A 26,509-nucleotide genomic window follows, 5' to 3' on the forward strand; every position below is an offset into this window, starting at 1 on the left:
CTTCCTTTGCTGAGTTGAGTTATGAGCCCTTTGCACAGCTTGCTTCGTGCACGTTTGTCCAGATGAACTGGATCAGAACCACTGGGATCTTCTCTTTCTCCACGATCGCAGACACAAACGCAAGGACGCAAAGAAAAGAGGAGTTGACTTTTTTTTTCTGCCTGTGTTGACATGCTCTCTGCGGGGAGCGCGTGGGAAACTGTGAATGTCAAACAAGTGAAAGAGAGTATCTGTGTAACCGAGCCACTTCCCACAAGTACCGCAGAGTCACACTGTGATTAAACCGAGCCGTCGTCCAGCGGTGCCACCTCCGTGGGTCTTGGGTGTTTCTCAGTTCGAGGGGTTGATTTGCAAGTCAGGTCCTGCACATCTAAACGCAACCCCCCCCCCCCCCCCCCCCCCCTGTTGCTTTGCATGTTTTCACCTCCACAACACGGCGATAATTGGATGTCAGCACGATTCAACACGGACAAGAAAAAAAACAGGGAAAAAAAGCCACAATTTCACACTGTGCAAGCGAGAACGTGGAGCCCGATGCCAACCGCCATGTCGCCATCGCGGCCACGCGGGCGGAGAACACGCCATCCGCCCCGCTGTTTCCTCTTCACTGAGACACCATCAGCTCCTATTACACAGCTAATGTTGTACAGCCAATCCTGCACGAGCCAGTGAGCCAAATGTGCTACACGTGTTAAATGAGACCGTTTGGTGCCCGTAGGGGGGGGGGGGGGGGGGGCATGGGTTTTATTTCATTTGGAGTCTTCCAAAAATTGTGCCGATCCGAGTGCAGCTCGGAGCATTAATAAGAGATGCTACGGACTGGAGGTGTGAATTCATCGTTCTGAGGAAAAAAAACCCTCCAGGTATCTTGGTCGTCAGGAGCAACGCTCCGTCGTCCGTAGGTGGGAAATATCTCGAGAAACCCGCCCTTGAATGTCACCAAATGTCATCGGGCCCGCAAATAGAGCTTCATTAAAGAAACGCCGGAACCAATCGGGGCAGAGAGGTCCTCACTACTTACCCGTGGAGGTATGTAGATTAAGGATGAGTCCACCTCGTAGTGGAGACTCTACAACCTCTTAAAAACTACACACTGCCTTATTTAGGGTTGTGCTTCCAGACCTAACAAATACTTTTCTACATTTCGGTTGTGTTTCACTTTTGTTTTAAAGTAACCGCTGACATTATTGGCTTTGGCTTTATTGTTTCCATATCGAAGATCTCTGCAGCTTTTCAGCTCTTCAGCCCCAAATCTAGAATCCAGTGGGCCCAATTTATTTGGCCAAAAAGCCTTGAATGAATGAACCAATGCGGTGGCAGAACGTCGTAAACTTCTCCTGCCAGCTGGGACGTTTCGGCTGCTGTTTTGAATCTTTTACTCTTCTGAAGTGAAACCACAAAGAACCCCCCCCCCACCCCCCCCCCCCCCCCCGTGTTGCCCTCTGGTTGTTTTTTCAATGAAACACCAAAAAACAGATGGTCAAAATCTGAAATCAATCATTAATTGTCACTTGGCTTCTGGTTCATGTTTTTCCAAACATCGTGTTGTCGAATCTGTCGTAAAAAGTAAAGACAAAGGGAAAAGATTTGCCCCCCCCCCCCGGCTCCGAACCCTCTCGCTTATCTCGGGTTTCGCCCGCCAGCGTGGATATTTTATTGATAACAAGCACAGCTTGGAGTCAGGTTTTGGTGCACATGGAGCAAGATGTTTCCCCTCCTGCTGCTTGCTCTCTCAGGGACCACATCTACACCGACGACGGGGGGGGGGGGGGGAAGTTCTTTCACTCTCCACGGCCCAAAAAAAAAACAACTTTAAAAAAAGCGTTGAAGGTGAAGAACTGCGCTGACGCAGGTGATCCATCTCCTGCTCCGCGACGATGACGCCGCCCTGAAGCATCAGGGTGGCTTTCAGCAGTCGATGAACATGCACTTTTTAAGGAAGATTGAAGAGTATAGGTTCTACATCTGGGCCGTCCAACCTACTTCACTCGAGGAACAAGGCTCTGGTCCTGGATGGACACACTGGAGACACTTAGGAATCAATCGATGACCAAAGCAGAGTCAATGTTCTCTCCAGTCAAAGGTTAAAGCTTAAAAGCGATGAGTAATTTGCTCTCGTTTGACGGGTTTTTCGGCAGCGACGTGGAGGCAGAGCGGCGATGACGAAGAGCTTCTCCTGATTCAACGATCACATGATCTGAATCTCCTCATATGTAAATAGACCTGATGGATTCAGCCAATAAATTACCGATAAACCCTTCGGTTCAGCTTGTGCTGAACTTCGTTTTAATTATTTTTGCTTACACAAGAGTTTTGGAACCAAAACCATTTTTTTTCCTATCAGTTTCAAACCAACGACTAAGCAACGAGAAAGAAGATATCTATCGTTGATCAAAACGTCTTTGGACAAACCCGAAAAAAGACTTCCAGTTCCCTGAAAAGATACGAAAGTAACAGTCAATTTAGACGTTTAAAAGAGAATTGGGAGGATTACTCTGAAGCGGTTGTGTATAAATCATGCTTTACATTTGGGTTAGTTCTCAGAATGTCAAGTCACACGCTAATATCATTGAAAATACATCAACGTGGCTGCTGCTTACACGGATTTGAACAACATCTATTCTGTATTTTAGTGACAGTACGACCCTCTGAAGGCTCATTTTGTTTGAAAGTGTCCTGATCAAACATAATGTTGGTTAAAGAACACGTGAAGTAACCACTTCTGCAGAATAAAGGGGGTGAGATTTGTTCTATAAATACAAGCCAGGTTTGAGAACATTGCGAGTTTGGGAACAACACTTCAAGGAGACACTGACTGTGAATAATTACCGTGTTTGTTGAAAAAGGAGGCGGAAAGATGACAAGGAGAAAAGAGTGTGACACTTTCCCCACCTCTTCGTCTGGATGAGCATCTTTCACTCCATGACACCCCGACGAAGGCAGGAACACGTGTGCAACATACGCCACACGGTGGAGAAGAAAGGTGCGTGTTTGCGTTTGTTTGGATTTCCATCACGCCGCCAGCTGCTGTTCAAGTACAACGTGATCCCAGTTTCAGGCACAATGAGGTCGATGCTGACTGGGATTCTGCAGCATTTCCCTCACGAGGAGGAATTTTAACACATTAAACAACTGCTTTTTCAGATGACGAATTAAAAAAAAAAAACGCATTTGGGTCAAACTAATAAGGAAGAAGGGGAGGAAAGAAAAAAAAAAGAAGCCTTTTATTCACTGAGACTGAACACACTGACCCACTCGACACGCCGCACACGCAGATGTCGTAACCGTAGCGCCACGCGGGGGCCCCCCGCGGTCACACGTTACGCAAAGCGCCTTCCACCCGGGCCGCTGTGTTCCCGAGACCTCGAGAAGATCAGCAGCTCTCTGCAGAGGAGGCAGAACCAGAGGACGACACGTTCCGGGATGACACGGTGATACTCGGGTTTGTGGGTGTGGGCAGTTTTTTTCTCATATATCTATGTTTTGATGTGGTTTTATTGATGCGCCGCAGCAACACTGACGACCTGCAGCGGGTCTTTCATGGCGGACGTCTCGTTGAAGGAGACAGACTCCGCCTCCGGAGAGGGGGGGGGGGGGGGGCGCCAGCCAAACAAACTCGCCAGCGCGCACTATTTGGTGCCTGAAATACACACCCAGGGCCCCGGTATCTGACCCACATTATCTTTCCTTTCACACTGCAGAATCCTGCTTCTTCAAATTGAGTTGTTTGAACCCCCCCCCCGCCCCCCCCACCGTCATTCCCCTTTCTCCACCTCCATCCATCTCAGACTTCACTACGCCTGCTTTTCGTTTTGTGCGTTGTGAAGCTGCGGGCCGTTGTGCGATAACAGCGGCGCGTACAGCAGCTGAACACAAACAAACGCGGGTCAGATAAGGTCGGGCAGGGGGGGGGGGGCAGGGGGGAGGAAGGTCGCCTGGTCTGGCAGGCCGGCGCTTTTTTGTGGGATCAAGCTGTAGCTCTTATCGCTATGGTCTCACCTCTATTCCCTGCCATCAGTCTCTCCCACACACACACACACACACACACACACACACACACACACACACACACACACACACACACACACACACAAACTACCTTACTCTTTGCCATCTGACTAAAGTTTAAGCAGCTAAACTGTGGCTATGAATCCGTGCTTCAGTTTGGGAAAGGAGAGACGTGGGAGTCAACTGTTGGAAGAGAGAGTGCGTGACTACGTGCCTGCACACACACACACACACACACACACACACACACACACACACAGGATGCCTGACATGAGAACAAATGGATGTGGGTACATTTGAGTACATTTCTTTCTTCAAATGTTGAACTGACCTTCTCCTGCTGCAGTAAACAAAGAGAAAAAGAAAACCTCAAACTCACATTGTCAACCTGATTTTACTGTTAATTAATGTTTTGAATGATTACTGAAACTCTCGGTTATTTAATAAAAGATCCCATTTCAATGAAAAAAAACCCCTGAAAATAGTGAGCAGATGAAATTAAAAAATGTATTTAGGCCGAATAGATTTGAATGCAAAATACTTGTGTATTGTATGATGCATTGTGTCTTTTCAACACATGAGATCAAGCTGCAAATACACCAGTAAAAGGCTTTTTGTTCCTGGACCCATTGGGCTGCTATGTTCTTTAGTTTGACATTTAAGTAAAAAAATAACACTGAATTGAAGATTTCAATATATATATATATATATTACTGAAAATTCCCATTAAGATTAACTACATACATTCCAAAAAACATTTTTATTATGAGAAAAGGCTGACAATGCTTTTTCTTATCAGGTGCAAACCACCACTTTACCTCCAGATGCTGATTCTCATGACGCTTGAAGCGGCAGCAGGAGAAACGAAGCCGCCCCTCAGTCACCACAATCCGCCGCCTTTGTTTAACGGAGCCGATGAACGTTCTCCCCGCAGGTAAGAAAACAAAGTACAGACAAGGCTTGCAGACTTTTATCTGTTAAGAGCTCATAACACTGATTACAGTTGGTCAAACAAACAGATTCACATTTTTTTTTCTCCCCCCCCCCGCTGTTTGTTCTGGTGAGGAGGCCGTGGTGGATCTCACCCAAAGTGTTCAGCAGAACGATGTAGAAAAGGGCCTTCGGGGGGGGGGGGGGGGGGGGGGGGGGTCTGGATGGCAGCACGGTCATAGATCCAGAGAAAGAAAGAATGAAAGAAAGAAAGAACTCAGATGGATTAGAAATGTTTGAATGTTGTTACGAGGACTTGAACAGACACTAAAACATCTACTTTAATAAAAAAATAATTCTGCGTTTGATTTTTGATTTTTTTTTCCACGCTTTGGAGCCCCCCCCCCCCCCCCTTTTTTTTTTTTGAAGAATCACCGTGAAAAGCAAGAAAATTGGTAGGATTCCTCAGAGGCAAGGCCTGCTCTCCCTTTCCTTTCAGGGATTTTCATTGAAAAATGACATCTGGAAAGAAGCAGCTTCTCTTTTATGAATGATAGTTATGCAATAAAAGATTCTTACGAATCAATAAAAAAAAAATAAAAAAATCAGTCTTTGAAGACTTGTGACATCAATTGACAAATTTTACATGGATTTAGGGCAGCAGGGTCAAATGGGGGGGGGGGGGTGGGGGGGGGACGACCTGCTCGGAAAACTTTGTGAATTCTTCGACCAGTTTAGTCCGGATTGTGTGTGAGGAGAGCAGAGGATAAATACAGGGTATATCACTGTAAACCAGACCGGTGTAGTCCAGCATGCACATTTGGACAAGGTGCTTTTTAAAAAGGAGTCACAATGTCTTTCAAGCAATCAACCAAAACAACTGTTATTTTGAAAAAATCTTTACCAGAATTGCAACCATTGTTATACTTTTTCACCAGAAACATTTGGCTGTAAATTCATACAGAGATTCAAAAGCTTCCAATTCATAGGATACAACATAGAGACATTTATTTGTTTCAATACCCAAACCACGCGGTCGTCGCTCCCATCGGGAAAAAAGCAGCATTGTTCGTCGATTTTAAGGAAGATGGACAACAAAAAAAAGGAACAAAACAATGTCAGATTCGCTCCCTCTGTGTCCTTCAGCACTCTGTCCTTCCTTTGTCCTTCTGTCCATGTACTCAACCATCCAACCGACCACAGGCAACGCACACGTCTGTGTGTGTGTGTGTGAAAATATAATTTGTACCAAAATCAAAAATCTAGATTGGTCAAAAAAAAAAAAAAAAAGTGTCAAAGTGGAGTCTTCAAAGATCTGAACCGTCGGACCTCAGCAGCTGCAGAAGAAGAAGAAGTTGTTTCCTGTCTCTTCTTCTTCTCCCCTCCTTCCCGCGCTGCACTTCAGCACACAGACACACACACACGCACACACACACACACACACACACACGTACACACACACACACGCACGCACGTGCACCCAGCCCGGGAGTTTTTGTCGTAAATCCTAGATGTTGTTGGAAACCACAGAGGGGGGGGTGGGGGGGGGGGGGGGGGGGAGGCGTGATTCTTGGCTGCGTTGACAGGTTTTTCAGAAGGCGAGAGAAGAGGGGGGTGTGCTGTGGAGGAGGAGGAGGAGGGGGGGGGGGGGGCTCCTCTCCCGAAACCGCCCCCGCGCCTCATGTGGCGAGACGTTAATGACGTTCATTTGTTCAGAACTGAAGAGTTGATACAAAACAGGGAGAAGAAGAAAGAAAAAAGCGCCAAACTAAATAAAAATGGTTACATCATTCCCGTGTTCTTTGTACCGTCAACTTTGTACTTGGTCACTTTTTGAATTCCATATATTTATATCCATATATATTTATATATATATATATATTTATATATTCTTTTTACAATGGAAAACACCATGGAGTTGACAGACTATTTGGTTTCTTTTTGCCTAAGTAGAAGTGTTTCTCTTGTAAATAAATGCACGTAATCTTTTTTTTTGTTTCCGTTGGTGTAAAGTCGCCACACACACAAGAGTTTGTATCCAAACAGGATTCCATCAGCACATTTTTCAAAATGTCCAAGACGTTACATTTCTTTCAATTTGTATTTGTATTTTTTGTCAACCCCGCACTTCCATTGGTGCATCCACGCCCCCCCCCCCCCCCCACGTCGAATGTCCCACATGGTGTCCTCTCACTGGCTGCTCGGGCCCAGGTCTCTGTGCGATAGGCCGGCGCCGAGCAACTGGGTCTGCGTGGGTCCGTTACAGCTCGGCGCCCCGGCGCCTCCTCCGCTAAGGTTCAGGAAGCAAACAGTTTCTCTGGCCTCCGCGGCGCCGGTCGCTCCGCCGCCGCCGCCGATCCCGCCTTCGTCCTGCTTCCTGTGGGCCAACGCCAGCGCCCTGAGCTGCTCCTGCGCCTCCTCCAGCAGCAGCGCCACCTCGTCCCGCGGCTGGCCGGCGGCGGAGGAGCAAGAGGTGGAGGGCAACGCCGCCCGCTCCCTCCCGGCCCCCCCGCAGGGGGGCGCCGCCGCCGCGACGCAGGTTTGCATACACGACGCCTCGTTGTCATGGTGACACTGCACGGAGGGGATGATGGGGATGGAGCAGGAGCGGAACGGAGCGGGCGGGGACTGGAGCGGGCGGCGGCCCCCGTGCAGGATGGCGTCTCGTCTGGGGTCGTCGGGCCGGTCCTCCGCGTTAATTCTGCACCTGGGGAGGACGGGGAAGGGGGGGGGGGGGGGGGGAGAGGAGCGGAGGTTATTTGAGGGAGGATTCCTCACTTGGTCGGTTTCAAACTCCCACGCTGAGGGACAGCTCGCTGCCCTTTGACCTCTCAGAGGCCGAGACGCAAGGCGATGAGGCCGGGAAATCTCTTTGTATCGGAGTCCACGTACACACACACACACACACACACACACACACACAAAAAACAACTTTAAACCTTGACTCCCCTGTATAAAGTGGAGAGGTAACAGCGAGTTCACCTTTTTATCTTATGGATTTAATGACTTAAAGTTGAAAATAAGTGGTTTAGAAGTTCAGCTTTGGTCAAGGACAAATGAGTTAATGAGGCATCACGAGGGGTGAAGTCTGTAGCTTTTCTTTTCTTTTTGTTTTTTAAGGTCTCAACCATTTGCTTTTCTCTAAAACTCCTTTTGAATCCCTATCTACGTCTTACTGCTGAACTGTATGACTGCCCTGATTCAAATCTCTTTTCTATATAACGTCCTCCTGCGCCCCCGCCCCCCCCCCGGCCTTCTTTACTTGAGCTTCACCCTTCCGGTCTCGCAGATGTTTCTCAAATTGTGTTATCAATCCGTCCCCCCCGTCCCCATTGTGCATCCTGCCCATGTATTCTGTCAGTCCCAGTTAGGCTCCGAGCTGTGTGTTAGCCCTCCTTATGCTCAACCTCATGAATTAAACTGTGCGTGCTCGCCTGTTCACCATTAATTACTATATTTACATGAGGAAATCAGAGTTTACGCGTGTTTACAGTCATTAGAAAGCCACCGTTTTTCAGGCTTTTATGGATGCGCAGACGCAACGTCGAATAAGGAGGCAAGATCTCTGGCATGACGCATGGGAAAAAACGACATGCATCCACCGCCTGCTCCATGCGTCACCTCACCAACAAGTCTCTGTTTCGGTATCTGGGTCTTTGACCCGACTTTCTAAGGCCGGCCGCGCTCCTCCCTGCTATCGGAGTCTGGATCCAGCGGTAACTCATAATCCGCCTCCGCCGCCGAGGGAAGAGTCAAACTTGGGAGTCCCACCACATCACACGGTCGCCGCGCTCTCCCGATCAAAGCTCACAGAAATTGTGTCGGGGGGGGGGGGGGGGGGGTCGCCTGTTCAAAACTCAAAGGGAAATCACGCAGCACTTTTCTGAGGAATGAAAGAAAAAAAGAGCGGAGATTTAAGGGAGGCCGACAGAGAGGATCCCCGAGAGCGATAAGAGAGGATGACGCTGGGGTGCTAATTCCCAAGATAACATTCACAGACAAATCTGTCTTTTGATGTGTTTGAAACACAATCAGATTGCTGTGAATCTGTGAAGCGGAGTTGGAATATAGACCCTGCAGCGGGGGGGGGGGGGGGGGGGGGGGGGGGAGCAGCTGGAGGAGTATTACAGAGAGACTGCGTGCCGGTGAGGTGAGATAAGTGACTTGGCTTTTTATCTGTTACAGTAGCTCGTGATGCGCACAAGTGTGCACAATCACATGAATCCATCCCCCCCCCCCCCCCCCCCCCCTAATATATCATCTCGTGTTGTATTGAGAAGCCTTGATGTAACATGTTCCTGATTCGAACACACGCCACCGTGGCGTTTTAAGCTGAAGGTTGAGGACGCAGCGCAAACTATAAGCGAGGGAGAGGCAGCATAAAATTCTGCAAACAGCAGAAGTAAATATAAAACTGTGTGCAGTATCTCCATCAGCCATTTTGGAGACAGCTTTATCTTCAAAATAGAAGTAACGACACGGGACATTCTGTCTCCCTGTCAGCCATTTTGTTGAGATAACACAAGGCTTCCCTAACAGGCGTGGAGTAAAATGGGCAGCCTTTCTTTTAAAGCCTTTTTCCAACTGTCATGTGCAATCTGCACACTCCTCTGTCACATCCTGTTACAGCCCCCCCCTTGCTTCTTTCCTCTTTTACTATATATTTTTTTTGTTGTAAAAATGGATTCCGACCGGTTGTCTCTGTAATCCCGTCTCCGCCTCTGCATCCCTCTCCCTCTATGCGTTCACGGTCAAACGTATCCATGGCAACTCAGACAACCGTAACCACGGGAGCGGGAGCGCGTCGCCTGTCCGTCCGCCCGTCTGTCCGGTTTTCACGCAGGTGAAGAGGCGAAATGGGTCGAGCAGGAGGTTTGAGTGGGCCGAGCAGAGGTGACCTCAGACGACCCCGGAGGCCTTAATGGCGGCGGCGCAACATTTGTGGGCCGTTTGTGGATGAACAGAGGCCACATATCTAGTTTAATAAAGATTACAACTAAATACAACTTGCTCCAGTGGGTTTTCATGTCTCTCTCTCTCTCTCTCTCTCTCTCTCTCTCTATGCATGTAGGTCATGTGGAGCTTTGTCATGAGGCAGGAGGGCTGGGACCTGCAGGTGCCGGTGGGCAAAGCGACGAGTCCACAGCCGACGCCTCTCTTAACCAATCATTTGACCGATTGCTCGCACGTCCCTCAGCACATGCCAAAAAAAAGTGTAGGCCTACTTTGTCGAATTTAAAACGTCAGGATTTGATTGTCAATTACCTGCGAAGATGTTGCATTAAAGAGTCCCAAAACCGAGCACTGGCTTGAAAAGAGGTCAGATAGGGAAAGAGAGAAAGGAAGCCCGGACTTAGGCCTCTGTGCTGCAGACCTAAACATAACGCGACCTTGCTTTTATCTTTGCTCGGCAGATTGGGAAAACTAAAAAGGGATCTGGGAGGCTAAAGGAGGTAGAAAAAAAGAAAAAAAAAAGAGGACACTGTCTTGTATTTTGGGAAATAAATATCACAGAATTGGCTTTGAAGTACACGCTCCTCAAATGAAATCCCAAAGCTTTGTCCGCGGGAAGCCTGCGTTTTTCAGTTAGTGGCTTTCGTTGGAATGACTCAGCGCATCGAGGATGCAGCAAAGAAGCAAAGTGGAGAAAGAAAAGTGAGGATAAAACCTTAAAATACTCAAGGTCTTCATGCTCAACACTCTCTCAAATAGCGAAGCTTACTCTGTGGCCCTCGGCGTACCGGTCGTGTGCCGTTTTTTTGGAAATTTTAGGCACACAAGGGATTCTAATATGTGGGCTCTGTGTCCCGCCCCTTTACTCGCCGTGAACCAATCGCGGCCCACTGACGCCGGTCGCCTTTTGACGCCAAGCGCTAACGGAGGTGAAAGCGAAGGGACGCCGTGTCAGCCCCAGCCGCGTCGTGTCCTCACCCTCTTTGTGCTTCAGCGTCCCGCTCGCATGAGTCCATTTCCTGCAGGTGTTGGTAGGCGTGGCCCGAATACTTGGATCCTCCAATCGGGTTCAGCTTGCCCCTGGATGCAGGCGGGGTCACGCGTGGGGCTGACCAATGGGCCACCCGGGTTCTCTGATCCGGGCTGCGGGGACAAAGGAACTCATGTGTGGATCTGAGTCTATTTGGGATTGGCTTCATTACCTTGGATCAACAGTTAAAATCACCCACTGCGTGTATCACTACACATCGAAACACTATTAAACATCTCTATTTAAAGTTTAGGGCTCAAAAAGTGAACAAAAAAGCAAATGTGAGCATTGTACCAGAACTTTTGAACTTTCGGTACATTTTGACTTCATACACTGAAGTGGTAACCGCCTCTCCGGGTCCTCATTCATATTTAACTGCTCTTTTAAAGGGAGAAAACTGGCTCTAAAAACGGGCTTCTTAGCCACAACAACAGGAAGCTTTCAGTCAGCCACCTAATAGAGTTGGCAGAGTTCTGTGTAAAAGGCATTCAGAACATTTCCAAAATAGACGTTTCGTCTTGGCCAGTGTCTTTGTGGCTATTTTGGACCAGTGGCATCGGGACTCGCTCTGCTGTGCGGACATCGCGTGGTGGACGTCTGGGCCTGAGCCCATGCCATCGCACACTGTGGTAAGAGGAGGAGAAGAATCGCCTCAGAGCAAAGAAAAGTCTTGCAGGTCGGAGAAGTGGATTTTTTTATGGTTTGTCTGGATGTATTTTTTTAGTACCCCCCCCGAAAAAAGGAAGAAAAAAACCCCCGCCGGGACCCTCTTGGGAAAAAGGCTGATTAAACCCCAGCTGCTGTGGTGGAGTCGCTTAGCAGTTAGAGGGCGAAACCCGTGTTGAGAGCCTCTCAGGTGTGAATGAGCAGCGATGAAAGAGAAAGAGGGCTAAAGAGCCTCCGCAGTGTTCAACAAAAAAGTTTCAGGCTCAATCCAAAAATCGCTTTTTTCGCTCTTTCTCACGCATGAAAAAAAAAAAAAAAAAACACCCTCCCAAAACCACAGTTTAGCAACACAACCCCTGAAGCCCAATGAAGGACAGACCCTGAGACAGCTCTGAGATTCACTGCAACGTTGTGGGTTCCAGCCCCCGTCGGAGGCTCACGGGGGGGGGGGGGGGGGATCTGCAACCCCCTCTGCCCCCCCCCCCCCCCCCTCATTGTTGGTGAAGGGGTTATAGATATGCCTATTAACACGTCCATAGCTTTTAATTACGGACGACTATCGGCCTTCCGTGAATCAGCAAATTAACTTGGGCTCCGCTGTAATGCGGATGATTCAATTTCCCTCTCGGGTGGCGTCCCTGCTGATTACAGGAGAGGGGACGGGGAGGTGGGAGGTGGGAGGGGGGAGGGGGGGCCTGTGGGTGTGCGCCATTCGATGACATACCTGGGATGCTTGGCCGGCCTCCTGGAGCCGCTGGAGGGCGCGGTGGAGACGTTGCAGTGTGCAAAGCCGGACCCGCATAAGCCGCCCTGGCGGGACTGAGAGGAGCGCTTGCAGAACTGCGGAAACAAAAAGACGAAACAGTGAGGTCTCACATGTCCCGAGGAGCAATACGTGGCAACAAACGACGCTGAAGGCGTGAGGAATGGAGTCCAGTTACATGCATTCGTGCGATCGGAAAAAAAACAGGCTTTTATTGCTGCAGAAACAAACATAACGTTTGCGTATGAACTCATCTCCCTGACTGATCTCTCTCTTCTTTGAGTGAAATCCTCAAATAAGGCAGAAATGCCACAAAATGAATGATTAATAAGCCCTTTGAAAAGCCTGGATTCATCACGTGGGCGCGTCAATCAGTTAAATCTATGCAATTAAGTCCTCTGTGCGGCGGCATAAATCAGGATAAAAAGGAGAGTCGTCATGTACAGAGACGGAGAATAAGTATCACAGAGCTGCCATTACGTTGAAGGAAAGTTACTCTTTTTGCCTCCTAGTGCTACTTGAAACTCTTCCGTACTTTCAGACAGTGCATTGGTGTCGTTTTCTCCAGTCGCTTCGGTGACGTCTGACTGGATTAATGCTTCGTTTTGTTCAGGAAGGCCTTCTTACTTCAACGCCGCGGCTTCTTCTTCTTCTTTTTTTTTGATCGCTTTCCATCCCCTTTGAATCTCTCTGTCAGCAGCCACCACGATCCTTCCCTCGTCCCCTCTCCTTCCCTCCTTCCCTCCTTCCTCGCGGTCGCCGCCGTGGAAGTTACTTTCTTTGTTAAGTTCTTTGTTCGGCAGTAGGAGGGATCTGCTGAACGGGGGGGGGGGGGGGCGAGGGGGGGGTTGAGACAGACGTGAGGAGGCTCTGGTTTGGTTTGGTGACCGTTTGCTCTCCTCGGCGTTATCTCACCACCGTCTAGAGGGGGTCTTCTGTAAGGTAAGGTGGGCGAGGCTCTGGATGCCTTCAGACAAAGCTCAGGGCATGAAGTCTCACTTGAAAAGGTCGCCACTGATTGAAACACCTGTTTCTATTTTCAAAGGATAGTTGCTTCCTCGGTCATGTGACCATTCAGACGCCGATTCGTACGTGAGCTTCTGCTGGGTCAGATTAGCCTCGGTCTGACTGACCCTCAATAACCTTTAAGTCAAGCGCTGACATGTCTATTGGTAAATGACCACACTGTCATCAGCCTCAGAAGGTTGGAAATGATTGTTAAAACAGAGAAGGATCGGTTCATGCTCGCATGTTCATTTATTCACAATTGCTGGAGGAATAATCCTGAACAGAGGTTCACTGACTTGTTTTGCAGTTAAAGCACAACAAGTATTTATTAATAACGAGCTCTGCCAGCCCGCTCACAGGAGGGAAGATGTGCCTCCAATCACTGTGTGCGTCCCTCTTGCTTCAGTTCAAAAATAAATACGGGCTTAAACGCCCCCCCCAAAAAAAAGAAAAAAACCCCGCAGGCCGGGTGCATGTGTCATCCAGCAATGTGGAATGTTTATAGAGGTCATCAGCAGAAATGTGATGTTTTCTCTCACACAGCTGGAGGCAGAGAAACTCACTGTGAAGCTCCATAAACACTCACGGATACAGAGGTTGCAGAGGTCACTACTTTGAAGGAAACTTTCAGTTAAATGTGGACTTTTGTGGTGCAAAGGGGAGCAACGCAGTGACGTTTATTAATGTATTCGTGTCTGTCCGCTGTAATAGAGGTTTAAATCTCTGAGATAGGGACTAGCCTCCTCCCTATGCCTCTGGGAGTGGGTTTTTTATTTATTTTATTTTTTTGTGAACTGACAGATCACCCGGAAGCAAGCGGGGAGATAATTTTTTTTTACGATTTGTGCAGAGACGCCGCCGCCGCCATCAATAACGGCTTCATGAACGTAATGAACACACACACACACACACACACACACACACACACACACACACACACACACACCGCAGCGGCGGATTAGCAGCCTCGGGGACAAAAAAAAAGGTGCTGGTCAGAAAAGCTCATTTTGTGTTGTAACACCGTCTTTGTCACGAGCTCCCCGGTTATATTCCATGTTTATTTATTTGGATAATATATGTAAATTGTTGCTGTGTATTACAGTGTATTACAATTTATGTTAATTGATTACACGCAGACTAATTCATGTGACTTTAGGCACAACAGGAATATTACAATAAAACAAAACAAAAAAAAAACAATTATTTGTCAGTACCCGAAGGTTTAAAAGCAACATGTAACACGGTACAGAGCGGCTTTGTTGTACACGCCGTAGTCAACAGTGATCCGTCATGTATTTGTCTGTGCTAATAGAGCAATTAGCAAAATAAGAGCCATAGGAACAGTTTTGTCAATAGCTGTGTATTTAACGCTAACGAGGCCCCGCCGTGCAGATGTGGCGTGCGCTTTTAGATCCTAATGGAACCAAACTAATCCCGACCAAGCGTTGTGCTCTGTGTTGCTTTGTTTCATTTGACGTTAATCCTGTTTTGAACTTTGGCCGAATTACAAACAAATGTATGTGGTCCAGACAAAGCGTTTATGAGAGTGTCAGTGGAACGCTAATGCTAATCAGGACGTGGTGTTCAATTTAAATACAGGGCACGCTTTTTTTTAACTGGGAACCAGAATGACTTTACAAAAACATCTGCATTTGGTGAATAATGCAGAGTCATCGACGTTAAGATGTCTAATTATTATCTAATTTAAGCTACAGACTCGTCTTCTTAGAGAAACTAATCTTTTTAACGTGTATTTAACGTGTTTAAGTGACGTTTTTACTGATTTGAAGTGAAGGAATGACAAATATGTATTTAATGATTTCTTTTCCCAAGAGGGTTTAAAGGTTATGTGTTCTGTCCTGAGTCAAAGGAAGACTCCAGCTGGCCAAATCAAAGCCATTAGAAGGTCTCCGGAAGCCCCCAAAAGAAGCCCAAAACCCAAATGGATTTTCTGCAGAATAGATATTGAAAAGCTAAAGTAAAGTTCTAAAGTGCAGTGACCCATTTAAAGTTTGAACGCAGCCCAAAGCTGAAAGAAGAGCGAGTGAGTTTGAACATACCGACAAACTTCGCGACCCGCCTTGCGCTCCACAAGCACCTGGCGGCGCCGCACCTTGGGCCTCGGCCTCCCCGTGAAGATCACAGTGAGAGGTTCACATCTGGAGGCCGTCCTCTGGTTGGAGACGGAAGTCCTCACCGCCTCTTGACATTCTTCATATCGACATCGGTGCGGTTATTTATCAACGTGTTCGAGAGGCTCTCCGCATTCTGAATGCATTCCCAAAAACTAGTGCTGCCATTGGAACGTCTTCTTCACAGGGCACAAATCATCATTCACCTGGTTGAAAGAACTGTATTTTGACTCACGCATGAACTCCGACCTCCTGGCCTTGCAGATTCCTACAATGTTTTCATTAAACTCATTTGAGATACGTCAAAGAGAAATGAGAAATCCCTGGAGACGGGTGCATTGTAACCGTCCATAGTTCACGCAAAGTGGGTCTTGAATGCGGGATACAAGTGTGCTTCTCCCACGCAGTGATTCATCCGCCTTGCATGATGAAGTATGATGATGCATTTATGACAGATTCAGAGTCCCTGGTGTGTTCAGGACAAGTGCTTCGCTTCATTGACAATTCAAATCATGGAAATCTTCTAGTAATGCTTCATGCAAACCTGTGTAAATCACATCAGTGACTAACTGTATATGATAAACATGTATAAAAGCACACACACACACACACTCCCTCCAGGTATTAGAATACGTGGACTTGACTGGCACTCAAATTAATGCAACGATTTCGATGCAGCTCCCCCCCCCCCGAAACGCACATCTGGGAAAGAGGCGATGACAGCGCGCGGCGGGGAGATGATGAACGACGCCGCTGATCGGCGCCGCGCTGCCAAACCGCACACCGATTGCTCACTGGAAGACCACGAATACGACCTGTTTCACAACCAGCTGAAAACGACGTGGGTGGGGGGGGGGGGGGGTCCATGTGTACTGGGTCCAACAAAAGGTTGTGAATTGGTTCCAATCCCCCTGACTAAAGCATCCAGGTGCTTGCACATGCTTGGGGGTCTTTGGGCATCGACACTTTGACAGAAAAATCAAGGTGGAGAAAGCCGTTACCTCGTGCATCTGCAGGTTGGAGTTAGGGACCCTTATCTTGGCTTCCAGGGCATTTTGGGAATTAGCGCTGTAGTTCTTCAGACTGCGGCTCTCCTTCAGGTGGGCCTGCAGCTTCTCCCTGCGCCTCCTGGGGAGAAAGAATTAAAAAGAAAGACAAGCGTTCACACAGTGCTGCTGCGGATAAGGGACGTCTTCCTGCTGCCCATGACCAGAACCCCAGAGCGTTGCAACATTGAATGAAGCCTTTCACGCATTTAAATGCATGAACCACGTCTTGGGGCCTGTGGCGAGGCCGAAGTAACGAAGACTCTCACCTTTCGCCTCCTTCTCGCCCCTTGTTTGTGTGACGCTTCGCCAGCCGGAAGGTTTTCTGATTGAAGCTCAAGCTGCAACTTTCATGCAGCTCTGTTCTCTGTCACGGACCACGAGTCCATGTTTGTTGTGTCTTAATGAATTGTTGCTGTAAACTGTAATTTATTAGACATAACAATGGCATCGCACCGGATGTGACAGGCAGTTTTTGCACGGGTTGCCTGGATTTAATTATACTTTTCCATAAATTGGGATTTTGCTGTTGATGTCAGAAACGCCAATAAATGACGTTAACGCGGTTCTCGTGGCGTAAGCCGCTACGCTCGGGACGCTTGTTTTTTCGCACCTCCAGAGTTCCGGTACACGTCTGTTTGTTTTTCGGGCATTTAAAAAAAAAGAAAGATCTGAGGTGTTGAATTGGGATGATTTGGGGGCGAAATCGCTGATCCCTTTTCCTAGAGATCAAACGCCGCAGCGTCTAGTGTGGCTCAGCGCCAGAAAAGCCTCTGACTTTATTTCTATTCAGGTCACTCCCATTTGCATGAAGACTTCCTGCCAATCTGTATGCGTCTTCTCCCTTTGAACAAGCCAGTTTCCTCGCTCCATTACGGATTCAATTTAAGGTGCCTGTCCATCACGCCTTTATCCGATTATCTTGTTGTCGGGCCGCTCGCTCACTCACATCATCATATTTCAGAGGGAGGCCTATGGAAATACCGTTCCACACCCCCCCCCCCCCCCCCCCCCACCCCTCCCTCCCCGAATGACATACTGCTTTGTACCGGATGTTTGACGCGTCCTGTCGAGGAAAACAACCACGCGAAGTTCATGCAGCCGTTCACATCCCAATTAACGGGGCACACACGGGGGCCACGCACTCAGAGAGGGAAGGAGCCACATAGGATAACCTTTAGCTTATAATGGGCCATGAATATGTGTGAGCGCATAATGAGATTCACAAAAACGCTGCAAATACCCGGTCTGGGACTCCGTTCAAGATGTTTGATGCCTCAACATGTCCCATCGTCCTTCACTAAATGAACAAAATGTCTCCTCGGGGCATCTCGTCTGCCCACGTCCAACTGGGCTCATTACCAAACACGTTAACACTGTGCTTACTTTAGGACTTGTGGCGGGTTCCACCGTGAATGTTTGAAAGTTTTAAAATAACTTTCAGTCGCAATGGAATGAAGGAAAAAAAAAAAAACGGCGGGCGGCCCGAAACGACCTCTCACTCACAGCTAATCTCCCCGGCGACACATCCATCAGAATTAATCCCACATGTGTCTCAGAGAATAACACAAGCAGTGGGTGTGTGTGTGTGTCTGTGGGTGTGTCCCGCCCTCACTTGTTGCCGCAGTAGAGGGCCACGCACAGGGTCCCCAGGAGGCTGATCGCCACGGCGATGGATGTGATGGACAGCACCTGCCTCTTGTACACGTCCTTGCTCTCTGCAGGGAGACAAGAAACAGAAGGGGGGGGGGCGTCACATTAGCGCTTGCTGAGGTCAAAGGTCACGTTCACGTGTGTCAGGGTCGGCAGCAGAGGGGGGGGGGGGGGGGGGAATCCGTTGAGAAACCACAATCAATGTTCCCAGGGACGGGGGTTAATGCTGAATTTAAAACGGCGTTTCCCCCCCCACAACGCGGTATTAAACACCTGTTGGGAGCCATTTTCAAAGCATCAAACAGTCGGCGGCGGTGCAACGAGCCCTCTGGGGCTTTCCCTTTGTATCTGCCATGCACATTCCCTTCTTAATTAGTGAAATCACTCCCGCGATAAAAAACAAACCAAATTGAAACAACATAACCGCAACTCGGAAAGCGATTAGCAACACCCGAACGCCGCTCTTTCCCGAAAAATCGCCGCTCCCCGGCCCTTCCGGCTCCGCCACAATCGAGTGACGGGCCGACGGGCTTTTTGCAATGGACGCCTGAATACGCGGAGACAAGGAGAGTTATGGCGCAGACGGACGCCATTAGTGGAGAAAAATGGACGCTGTCTTGTTTGCCGCGAACAACTAAATCATAGTTGCCTTCAGATACGTTAATAGGCGATCGATCAAGTTTTGTTTAGCGAGGCTCGGACCTTGGAGGAGCACCACGATGACACAAGGTGTACTTTTTTTTATTTTTATTTTTTTACATTGAGGTGATTGAGACAAATCTTTACTGCGCACGGGTCTGAATGAGCAGATTGAAAGATCCAGTTCTTTACAGCTTCTTCGTTTGGTGCGTAATCCGAACTCCTACGAGACGCAACCGCCGCCACCCGCTCACAGGCTTTGTCCTGCAGACAACGGATGCCCCCCTCCCACCCCCCGCTGTGACCCCGTGTCTCTCCGTCCAGCCGCGGCTCGGCCCGAGTCATCGCTTTGGCTTATTGGCTATGATCACATCGTTAGAGGGGGGGGGGGGGGGGGGGGGGGCTCTGCTGTGGGTGCAGGGAAGGCAGAGAGAGAGAGAGACGCAGCGACGAAGGAATGGAGCGCTCCTTTTTAAAGAGGACACTGGTACATTAGGAGTTGGCGGACTCACATGCGTCAGAGCAACAAAAAAAAAGAGGCTCAAATCCCAGCAGATAAAGAGATGTCTCTAATAATCATGTTATTAGTCTGTTCCATGCCCCATATATTCCTGTGTCTTTCAAATGCCACGGCCTGAGCCTTTGTGGACACTAAACAGAGACAACTCACACTGTATCTTACGTAAATATGAGAGTTGACTTATTGCACACATCCAAATTGCAATATGATTATTACAAAACGCACTACAGTATGATCACTGTACTATGTGTATCAGTGCTCATTGTTTACTTCAATAAAAGAGAGAACATGTTATGCAGTGCTTTACACCACTGCGTTATAAATACCTTTATAATATATTTGTGCCTCATAGAATTATTCTTGCATGCTCGCGTTCCCTCCAGTGGAGACGTGGAAGTCGCATCTTCCATTTATTCCTCCGCAAACCCCGCAGGTCGGCGAAAAAAAAACCAACGGGATTTAACGTTTGAAACCAAAAGCGGTCGTTCCAGAGGTGTCGCTGTGACCTTTTCCAAACGCATTTGTGATCCCGTACGTCCCCAGAATGCGTTTGCAGCTGCCGTGTTTCCACGCCGGCTGGAGGGAGAGAAATCAATAAGCGATGGAGCAGGTGCTGAAATAGACTCGCTAATAAAGATGAAAGCGTGTATTGCCCTTAGCGTGGTATTTATGACTCGTGTTGCTTGATAGACAGCCCGGAGGTCGTTCTCGCTGACGTACGAACACACAGAGGCCTTTTCTTGAACATGTCAGACCCATGTATCTCCGATAAATAACGATAGTCGTCCGTCTGTCGGACCGCCTTAAAGGCTCAGTTCGGCTTCAAGTCAAATGCATCTTGCAGACATTTTAGTTTTTATTTGCTCAGCTTTGCTCAGAAATCCGGCAGATGATGAACATCTTCATCTGCCGGATTTCTGCCGACAAAGCAGTTTAGTGGAAGAGAATTGCAATTTTGTTTGGTCAAAGAAATGAAAAACAGCATCAAGGTCACCCAGGGGCAACTGCGGACGTGACTGGTTCTGTTTTCTTAGGAGCCACAACATAAATACAGTAATCTTAAGCTTTAGATTGTAGGAACAGTGAGGACTTATGTTTTTGTTGTTGTGGAGTGTGAGTAAATTAAATTAAATTGAGTCTGGTGGCTTGTTACTAACTGTACGTTTTGTACCTATATTTCTATTATCTCCACGGCGGGCCTCACGACGTATGAACGCAAACAGCGTCGCCGATGCTTCAGCGCCTCTAGCTCATTGGTATCCGAGCGTGTGACCTCTGACCCCCAAGTTGAGGCCTCGCGGTCCAACGTGGCATCAACGTATTGAGAAATTCCCTTTTTTTTTTTTTGTCTCTGAGAGTCGCTCCAGGACCTTGCGCCCTCGAATGACTCTGGACACATGGACGAGTCGGACAGCTGGCACGGAAACGTCCGTTGCATATATGAGGTCGTGGTTTTATTAAATGGTGTCGCATTTGTACAATTATGAATTAAACTGGGGCCTCTGGTTTGAGGGCAGTAAAAAGTAATGCCTACTGGCGGCACGTTGGAATCGGTTCAAGGATGAAGCGGTGGCCCGAAACTGGATGAATGAGGGTAAAAGAGGACCGAATGCTTTTGGCGGCACAAACAAACTATCAGCGAGGCGTGCGTGCTTGCGATGGTTAGGGCCCTAATCGCGGATCGATAAGGTATCAAGTTTGGTTAAAATGAGCCGCCTGCAGACTGATGAAATGTCATCAACCACGAGGCGAGCTCGCTGCTGCATGGACATCAAATGTGCAGAAAAACACAGCAGTTATAAGCAAGTGGTAAAGCTCATTTCCACAAGGAGCCATAATGACATGTGCAGTTAAGTCTATTCCTAATTAGTAACCTTTAAACTTTGCAGACCTCCCTGACGGTCATTTGGGATTGTGATGTCCTGTGAAAGCAACTCCTCACTTTGCATTTGTTTTTTCACATTGGTACATTATTCTTTAATTTCATAGGGTTTAATTTCAGTAATTTAAAGATAAACTGTCTTCATAGGTTCAGGAAACAAATCCTCTTTTGTAAAGTTCATTTTTTTTTTTTTTTGGTTAATCTTACCAGAAGCAAACAGCAACACACGTCAATCCAACTTGTGTCTTCACAGGAAGCAACTCCAGTGAATAAATCAATGCACCCCTGGTGGGACCTCGGTGCTTTTTCGGACCCATCTGAGTCGTGGGCTGCTGCAGATTTTATGCCTCCCAGTCTTACGATGACGTGGATAACATCCACAATGACTTACAAACCAACGGAGCACTACATCGGTTTAGGCAGAACGACACTTCACCATCCGCTGCTCATTCACCAGTTGATTGGCTGCCATCTGACTGATGGTTGGTGGACTTTATTAAAGGACGATTAGTTCTCCCAGCAGAACGGACTGCCTGGACCTTTTACGGTATGCATTGACTCAATTGCACATTGCCATATATATATATATATATATATATATATACTGTATATACGTGTGTTGTTAGCTGACGGGCCTGGGTTGAGTGTGGGAGGTGCTTATCTATCTGCACGCAGATTAGCACAACGGCGGGCAAGACGCTGGAGATGTTAGCTGTGAGATGTGAGAAAAGGTGTCGGCCTGAACAATGTTGCAGAGGCAAAAAAAAAAAAAAAAACCTCACTGAATATAAATGGAGAAAAAAAAAACTGCAAGATAGCTCTGCGGAAGGGATCATCTGTCACTGCCAAGTTTGCATAGTCTCAGCAAGTTTTCATGAAAAAAAGAACGCTTTTGTTTTTTTTCTCTCTGGAAAAAAAGAAGAAGCGCGTCACTGCTTGGTCACGTGACGTTTTTTTCTTCTTTCCTTTTAATTTACATTTACTTCGAGAACTTAGAAGCGAGGGGCCATTTTCGCACACAATCCACGGCTCCCCCTCCAAACCGTCCACGTGGAGAGGGCCCACGGCGCTCGAGTTAGCGGCAGGTCGTCAGCTAGCTGTCCTTCGGCAGGAAGGAGGGCGGCTCGGCGGCGACGAGGAGGGAGCCGCTGGCACCCTGCCTGGCTGCAACAAAACTACGGGGGGGGGAAACACACTTTGTTGAACACGTGCCGAATGAGGGGAGCGTCCGGGGGACGGGAGCCAACGTCACAAATACTCTGCCTGCCTCCTCGCTGTTTCCAAGGCGACCGGTGCACATTGAAATTCCAGGGGGGGGGGGCCCTTCACAAGCAACCCGGGAGGGGGGGAGGGGGGGGGGGGCAGCAGAGGGACGGAGACGGTGAGCAATAGCATCAAAGTGACTCACGCAGACAAAAGGACAAGAAAAAGCTTCCTTACCCATAAACTCGATGCCCAAGTGATCTGGTGATTCCGGTGGGAGGGAGGAGGCAAAGAGAGAGAGAGAGAGAGAGAGAGAGAGAGAGAAAAAAAATAAGTTATTTTCAAGAACAGTATGCGTTGGCATGATGTCACAGAGCCACATCATCACTTGCTTATCTGTCATGTGAGCTGCTGCATGTGTGTTTTTTCATCCGCTGTCACACGGAGTCAGAAGGCAACACGCTGCTAATGTTACCAGGAATGACACACACACACACACACACACACACAGCCAGGGGCACACTCGTCCTGCACTCTATTTGAAAGGAACCCCACTATTAATATTAATTTCCCAAAACAGACCTGAACACTCAGCTTTTGTCTCAGAGAAGAAGAAGAAAAAAAAAGTGTCTCGCACAAAACATGGGAATAAAAGTCCGATGACATTTTTCGGGGGATCGTTTCTTGATGTTTTCTGTCAGTCGGATCAGATCAAAACACACAGTCCAGATGTTTCAACATCATAATACCAAAAAAAGTCTTTTAGAAAACTATTTAAAAAGGGAAATATTAACTGTATTGAACTAACATATGAATATTTGATCAATGTACAATGTTGTGCAATTCAACTCTTGCCAAAAATCACAATATTCCAGGTTTAAAATAGTTTTTCCTATTTTCCATAATTATTATTATATGGTCATTGGTTATATTTCCTGACATGAAATGCTGAATACTGACTTTAATAAAAGGAGAAAAGGAAGAAGCATACACCGAAAACACGTTGATTCAAATTGAGCTTTGAGGAGCGGCAGTTTAAAAGCACGATCCTAAGCACAAAGTGACTCGGATCCGAGAGGCTCCCTTCGGCCCTTAAGAACTACGAATATAACTCCTACTGACTCTCACAGAATAATCCGCAGGAAGTGCTGATGCGTGCGGTCGGTGTCACCGGTCGGCTTCTCCGCAGCGCCGACAGTGGCTTTATCTCCCGAGCGGCCGTGGCCTACATCGCGGAGGGCGAGCCGGTCTTTCTGCAGCCAAAAGCTGCGTCCAATCTGCCCCCCCCCCCGATCTTATCCGCCAGTGTTCGCCCAGGATGTAAGCGGATCACTCCTCACTCCACCGACGACCCGGAGACCTTTTCTCCTCATCGCCTCCTTGATTCCTCGCCTCAAAAAACACCTGCGACGCGGGACAAGATAACTACTTCTCTCTAACTTCAGTTGCATTACAAGTATTAACCAAAGAGTAACAGAATAAAGCAAGGGCCACTAGTGTTGCTTAAAATAACAGCACCAGTACACGTGTGTATATTTGCGAACCTCGTAGGAGAAAAGAAAAGAAAAAAAACGACAGCGTTATCTGTCTTTTGAAATTCTGCAGTTTTTTACAGCCCTTTGAGGCAGAGCTTTAAGTGCTGCTGTACTGCGAGGGTTAGAAACTCAATTTCCCATGGAGCTCAACGAGTGGAGGCCCAGCACTAAAGCTGCCAAGGGTTAGGAATTCCATTTTCCGTGTAGGTCGGTGGTTAGAACATACATCAGCACCAGACTGTCAGGATATGAGCTTCAGCTCCCACCGGGGGGGGGGGGCGGGGGCGCCCATACTGGAGATGTATGCACTCCTGCTACTGTAAACCACTTTAGATGGAGGGGCCCCACCAAGTGTCACATGCTTTAATATCCCCTCTGGAAACCCATGGGCCTTCAATCATTAGGTCGGGGGAAAAGAAACCCATGAGGATGACACATCTGAATCCCCCCCCCCCCCAAAAAAAAATATCCAAGTTGTGGGATACATTCTCACAAGCAGTCAGAGAAGGTCCAATATCGAGAGGCACAGGTATCAGACACATGTATGATGTTGTTGAGGTGAAAGACGTCAGCGTCAGCATTTGTCTGAAAAAGGTTTCACTCAGCAACGGTGAGTATTTGGATCCTTTACTACGAGTACAGTATGTAAAATAAAAGTCCTGCCCAAACCCAATTCATTCGGAAATATGCCAGAGGAGATGTTGAAGTTTCTGAAGGCATTGAATATACCAGGCATCATCTCGATTTTGGGGCACAATTTGCATAAACGACGCACTGCGGATGGAGAACGGCTCCATTTGATGAACTGGTGCAATCACTAAAACCGTCTTGAGTCTTGCATTTACATTTTCTCCCTTTGAGAGAACATCGTGACAGAGTGGCCCCGCAATCAAGCTGCAACGGAACACACGCGACTCTCTCGGAGCCAACGGGAGGGGGATGTTTTCTAAATAAACCTCTTCATGGTGGCCCCTGTTTGCCCCGGGGACCGACTGGCAGCGAAGGGAGAGACGGTTCGGCTGCAGCAGGCCTCGTCCTGCCGCCTGCCGAGGCCTGCTGCAGGCCGACGGGCCGGCGCCCTGAGGCTCCGCCCCCCCCCCCACACACACACACCTGCGCACAAATCGCTTCCACGTCGAGGTCAAAGTCCTCCTTTCATTATCGAATGTGTCCCGTGTGCACAGTGCATAAAATTAAAGTCGATTGTTTCCTGGAGTACATGTGAAGGACATTCCCGTGTACATAGATGTGCTCTGCTTTACAGTCAGAAGCATTTACCTGGAAGTAGTTCAATATTGTAGGAGGTGGAGCTGATTTCGATCTACTTGAAATGATGTTGGGTTGTTTAATTCAGGCGTCACACGGTAACAATAAGAGCATCATTCACGCTGATTTCCACGTTTCCGACCAAAGCCGTCGCCACATTCGTGAATACGTTTCACAATTTCGCCTCAAGTGTATATAATATACTACAAGTGGGTTACGCCACGGTGCGTCACATGACCCGACGTGCTTCTTCCTTCCTTTTTTTCTGGAGCGATCAAGGTGATGAAACCTGGTCGTTTCAGTGGAAGCCTGACATTGAGTTCCTCTATTTCTAAGCTCGAGGTGGTGACGTGACCTCCTCCTACGCAGAGGAGGGGAAGGAGAGGGAGGAGGGGGGGGGGGCGCATGCAACCACCCTCCCTCCCTCCCTCCTGACTGAATCACGCTCCTTCGCAGACAGCTGGCCGTCCGTTCTCGTCTTGTAAAGGCCGTGGTTCGGGCCTTGAAAATAAGAAAAATATTTCCAATAGGAACGAGCTGACAGCTTGTCGGCAGCCGGTGGATCAGTCGGGGAAACTCTAAATTAAACCTTTTCCGGAACAACCGCCGGTCATCAGCAGGGGCTGATCAGCGTTTTGATTGACGCGCTGAGGGGGGACCCGCCGATCAATGTCGAAAAACGTCAGCTTCGGTCGCTGATTAGGCTTCTTTGGCTCAGAGCTCGTCATTCTGAGACTCTACATGTGATCATCGGTTTACAGACAATATCCACTTATTAAACACCAAAAACAGTCAAAATATATCATGCACATAACGCTGCCATGTAAAACTTTACTCTTTAAAGTCAATTGGATTCTAAAAACTTAATAAGCAAACCTTATTAAACTTTAAAAAAATAACAAATAAGAAGTATATAAATATTTATGAACTATGCATGTGTAGATTGTAACTCACCTTGTTACTTATTACTTAAGTTACATTAAGTGCTCATGTTTCATCTCGGTTGCCCTGCAACTGAATTTGACATTTTGCGTGCAGCATTTACTTTGACGTTCCTTCTTTGCAGGTTTTCCTGCCGTTTAATGTTGTCGATGACGTCGGCGTTCGCTGTGCACACGAGCTCCATCACAACGGGAATGATTCCCGAAGACGGAGCGACTGCATCGTGTTCTCAGACCGAGGACGACGCTGCCTGCTATTTCCAATTAGCGCCCGGCACCCTTTGGAGAGCCGGCAAAATGAATGGATATTTTGACAGATGGCGGATCAGAAGGA

The 26,509-nt window shown here is 48.0% G+C and overlaps 1 protein-coding gene across 1 annotated transcript in view; it reads right to left on the minus strand.

The window, feature by feature from the left end:
• Window positions 1-6,582: 6,582 nt before the first annotated feature.
• Window positions 6,583-26,509, minus strand: part of LOC119214147 (pro-neuregulin-3, membrane-bound isoform) — a 207,928-nt gene continuing 188,001 nt past the window's right edge. Inside the window, exons 4-9 of the mRNA XM_037465643.2 lie at window positions 22,671-22,694; window positions 18,152-18,254; window positions 16,492-16,618; window positions 12,312-12,427; window positions 10,870-11,034; window positions 6,583-7,645 (exon numbers count right to left, since the gene is read on the minus strand). Of these exons, the coding sequence (XP_037321540.2) occupies window positions 7,129-7,645; window positions 10,870-11,034; window positions 12,312-12,427; window positions 16,492-16,618; window positions 18,152-18,254; window positions 22,671-22,694 (1,052 nt within the window). The 3' untranslated portion in view covers window positions 6,583-7,128. The remainder of the gene's footprint in view (window positions 7,646-10,869; window positions 11,035-12,311; window positions 12,428-16,491; window positions 16,619-18,151; window positions 18,255-22,670; window positions 22,695-26,509) is intronic.

Source organism: Pungitius pungitius, chromosome 13, assembly GCF_949316345.1.
Source record: "Pungitius pungitius chromosome 13, fPunPun2.1, whole genome shotgun sequence".
In the NCBI taxonomy this organism is placed as follows: Eukaryota; Metazoa; Chordata; class Actinopteri; order Perciformes; family Gasterosteidae; genus Pungitius; species Pungitius pungitius.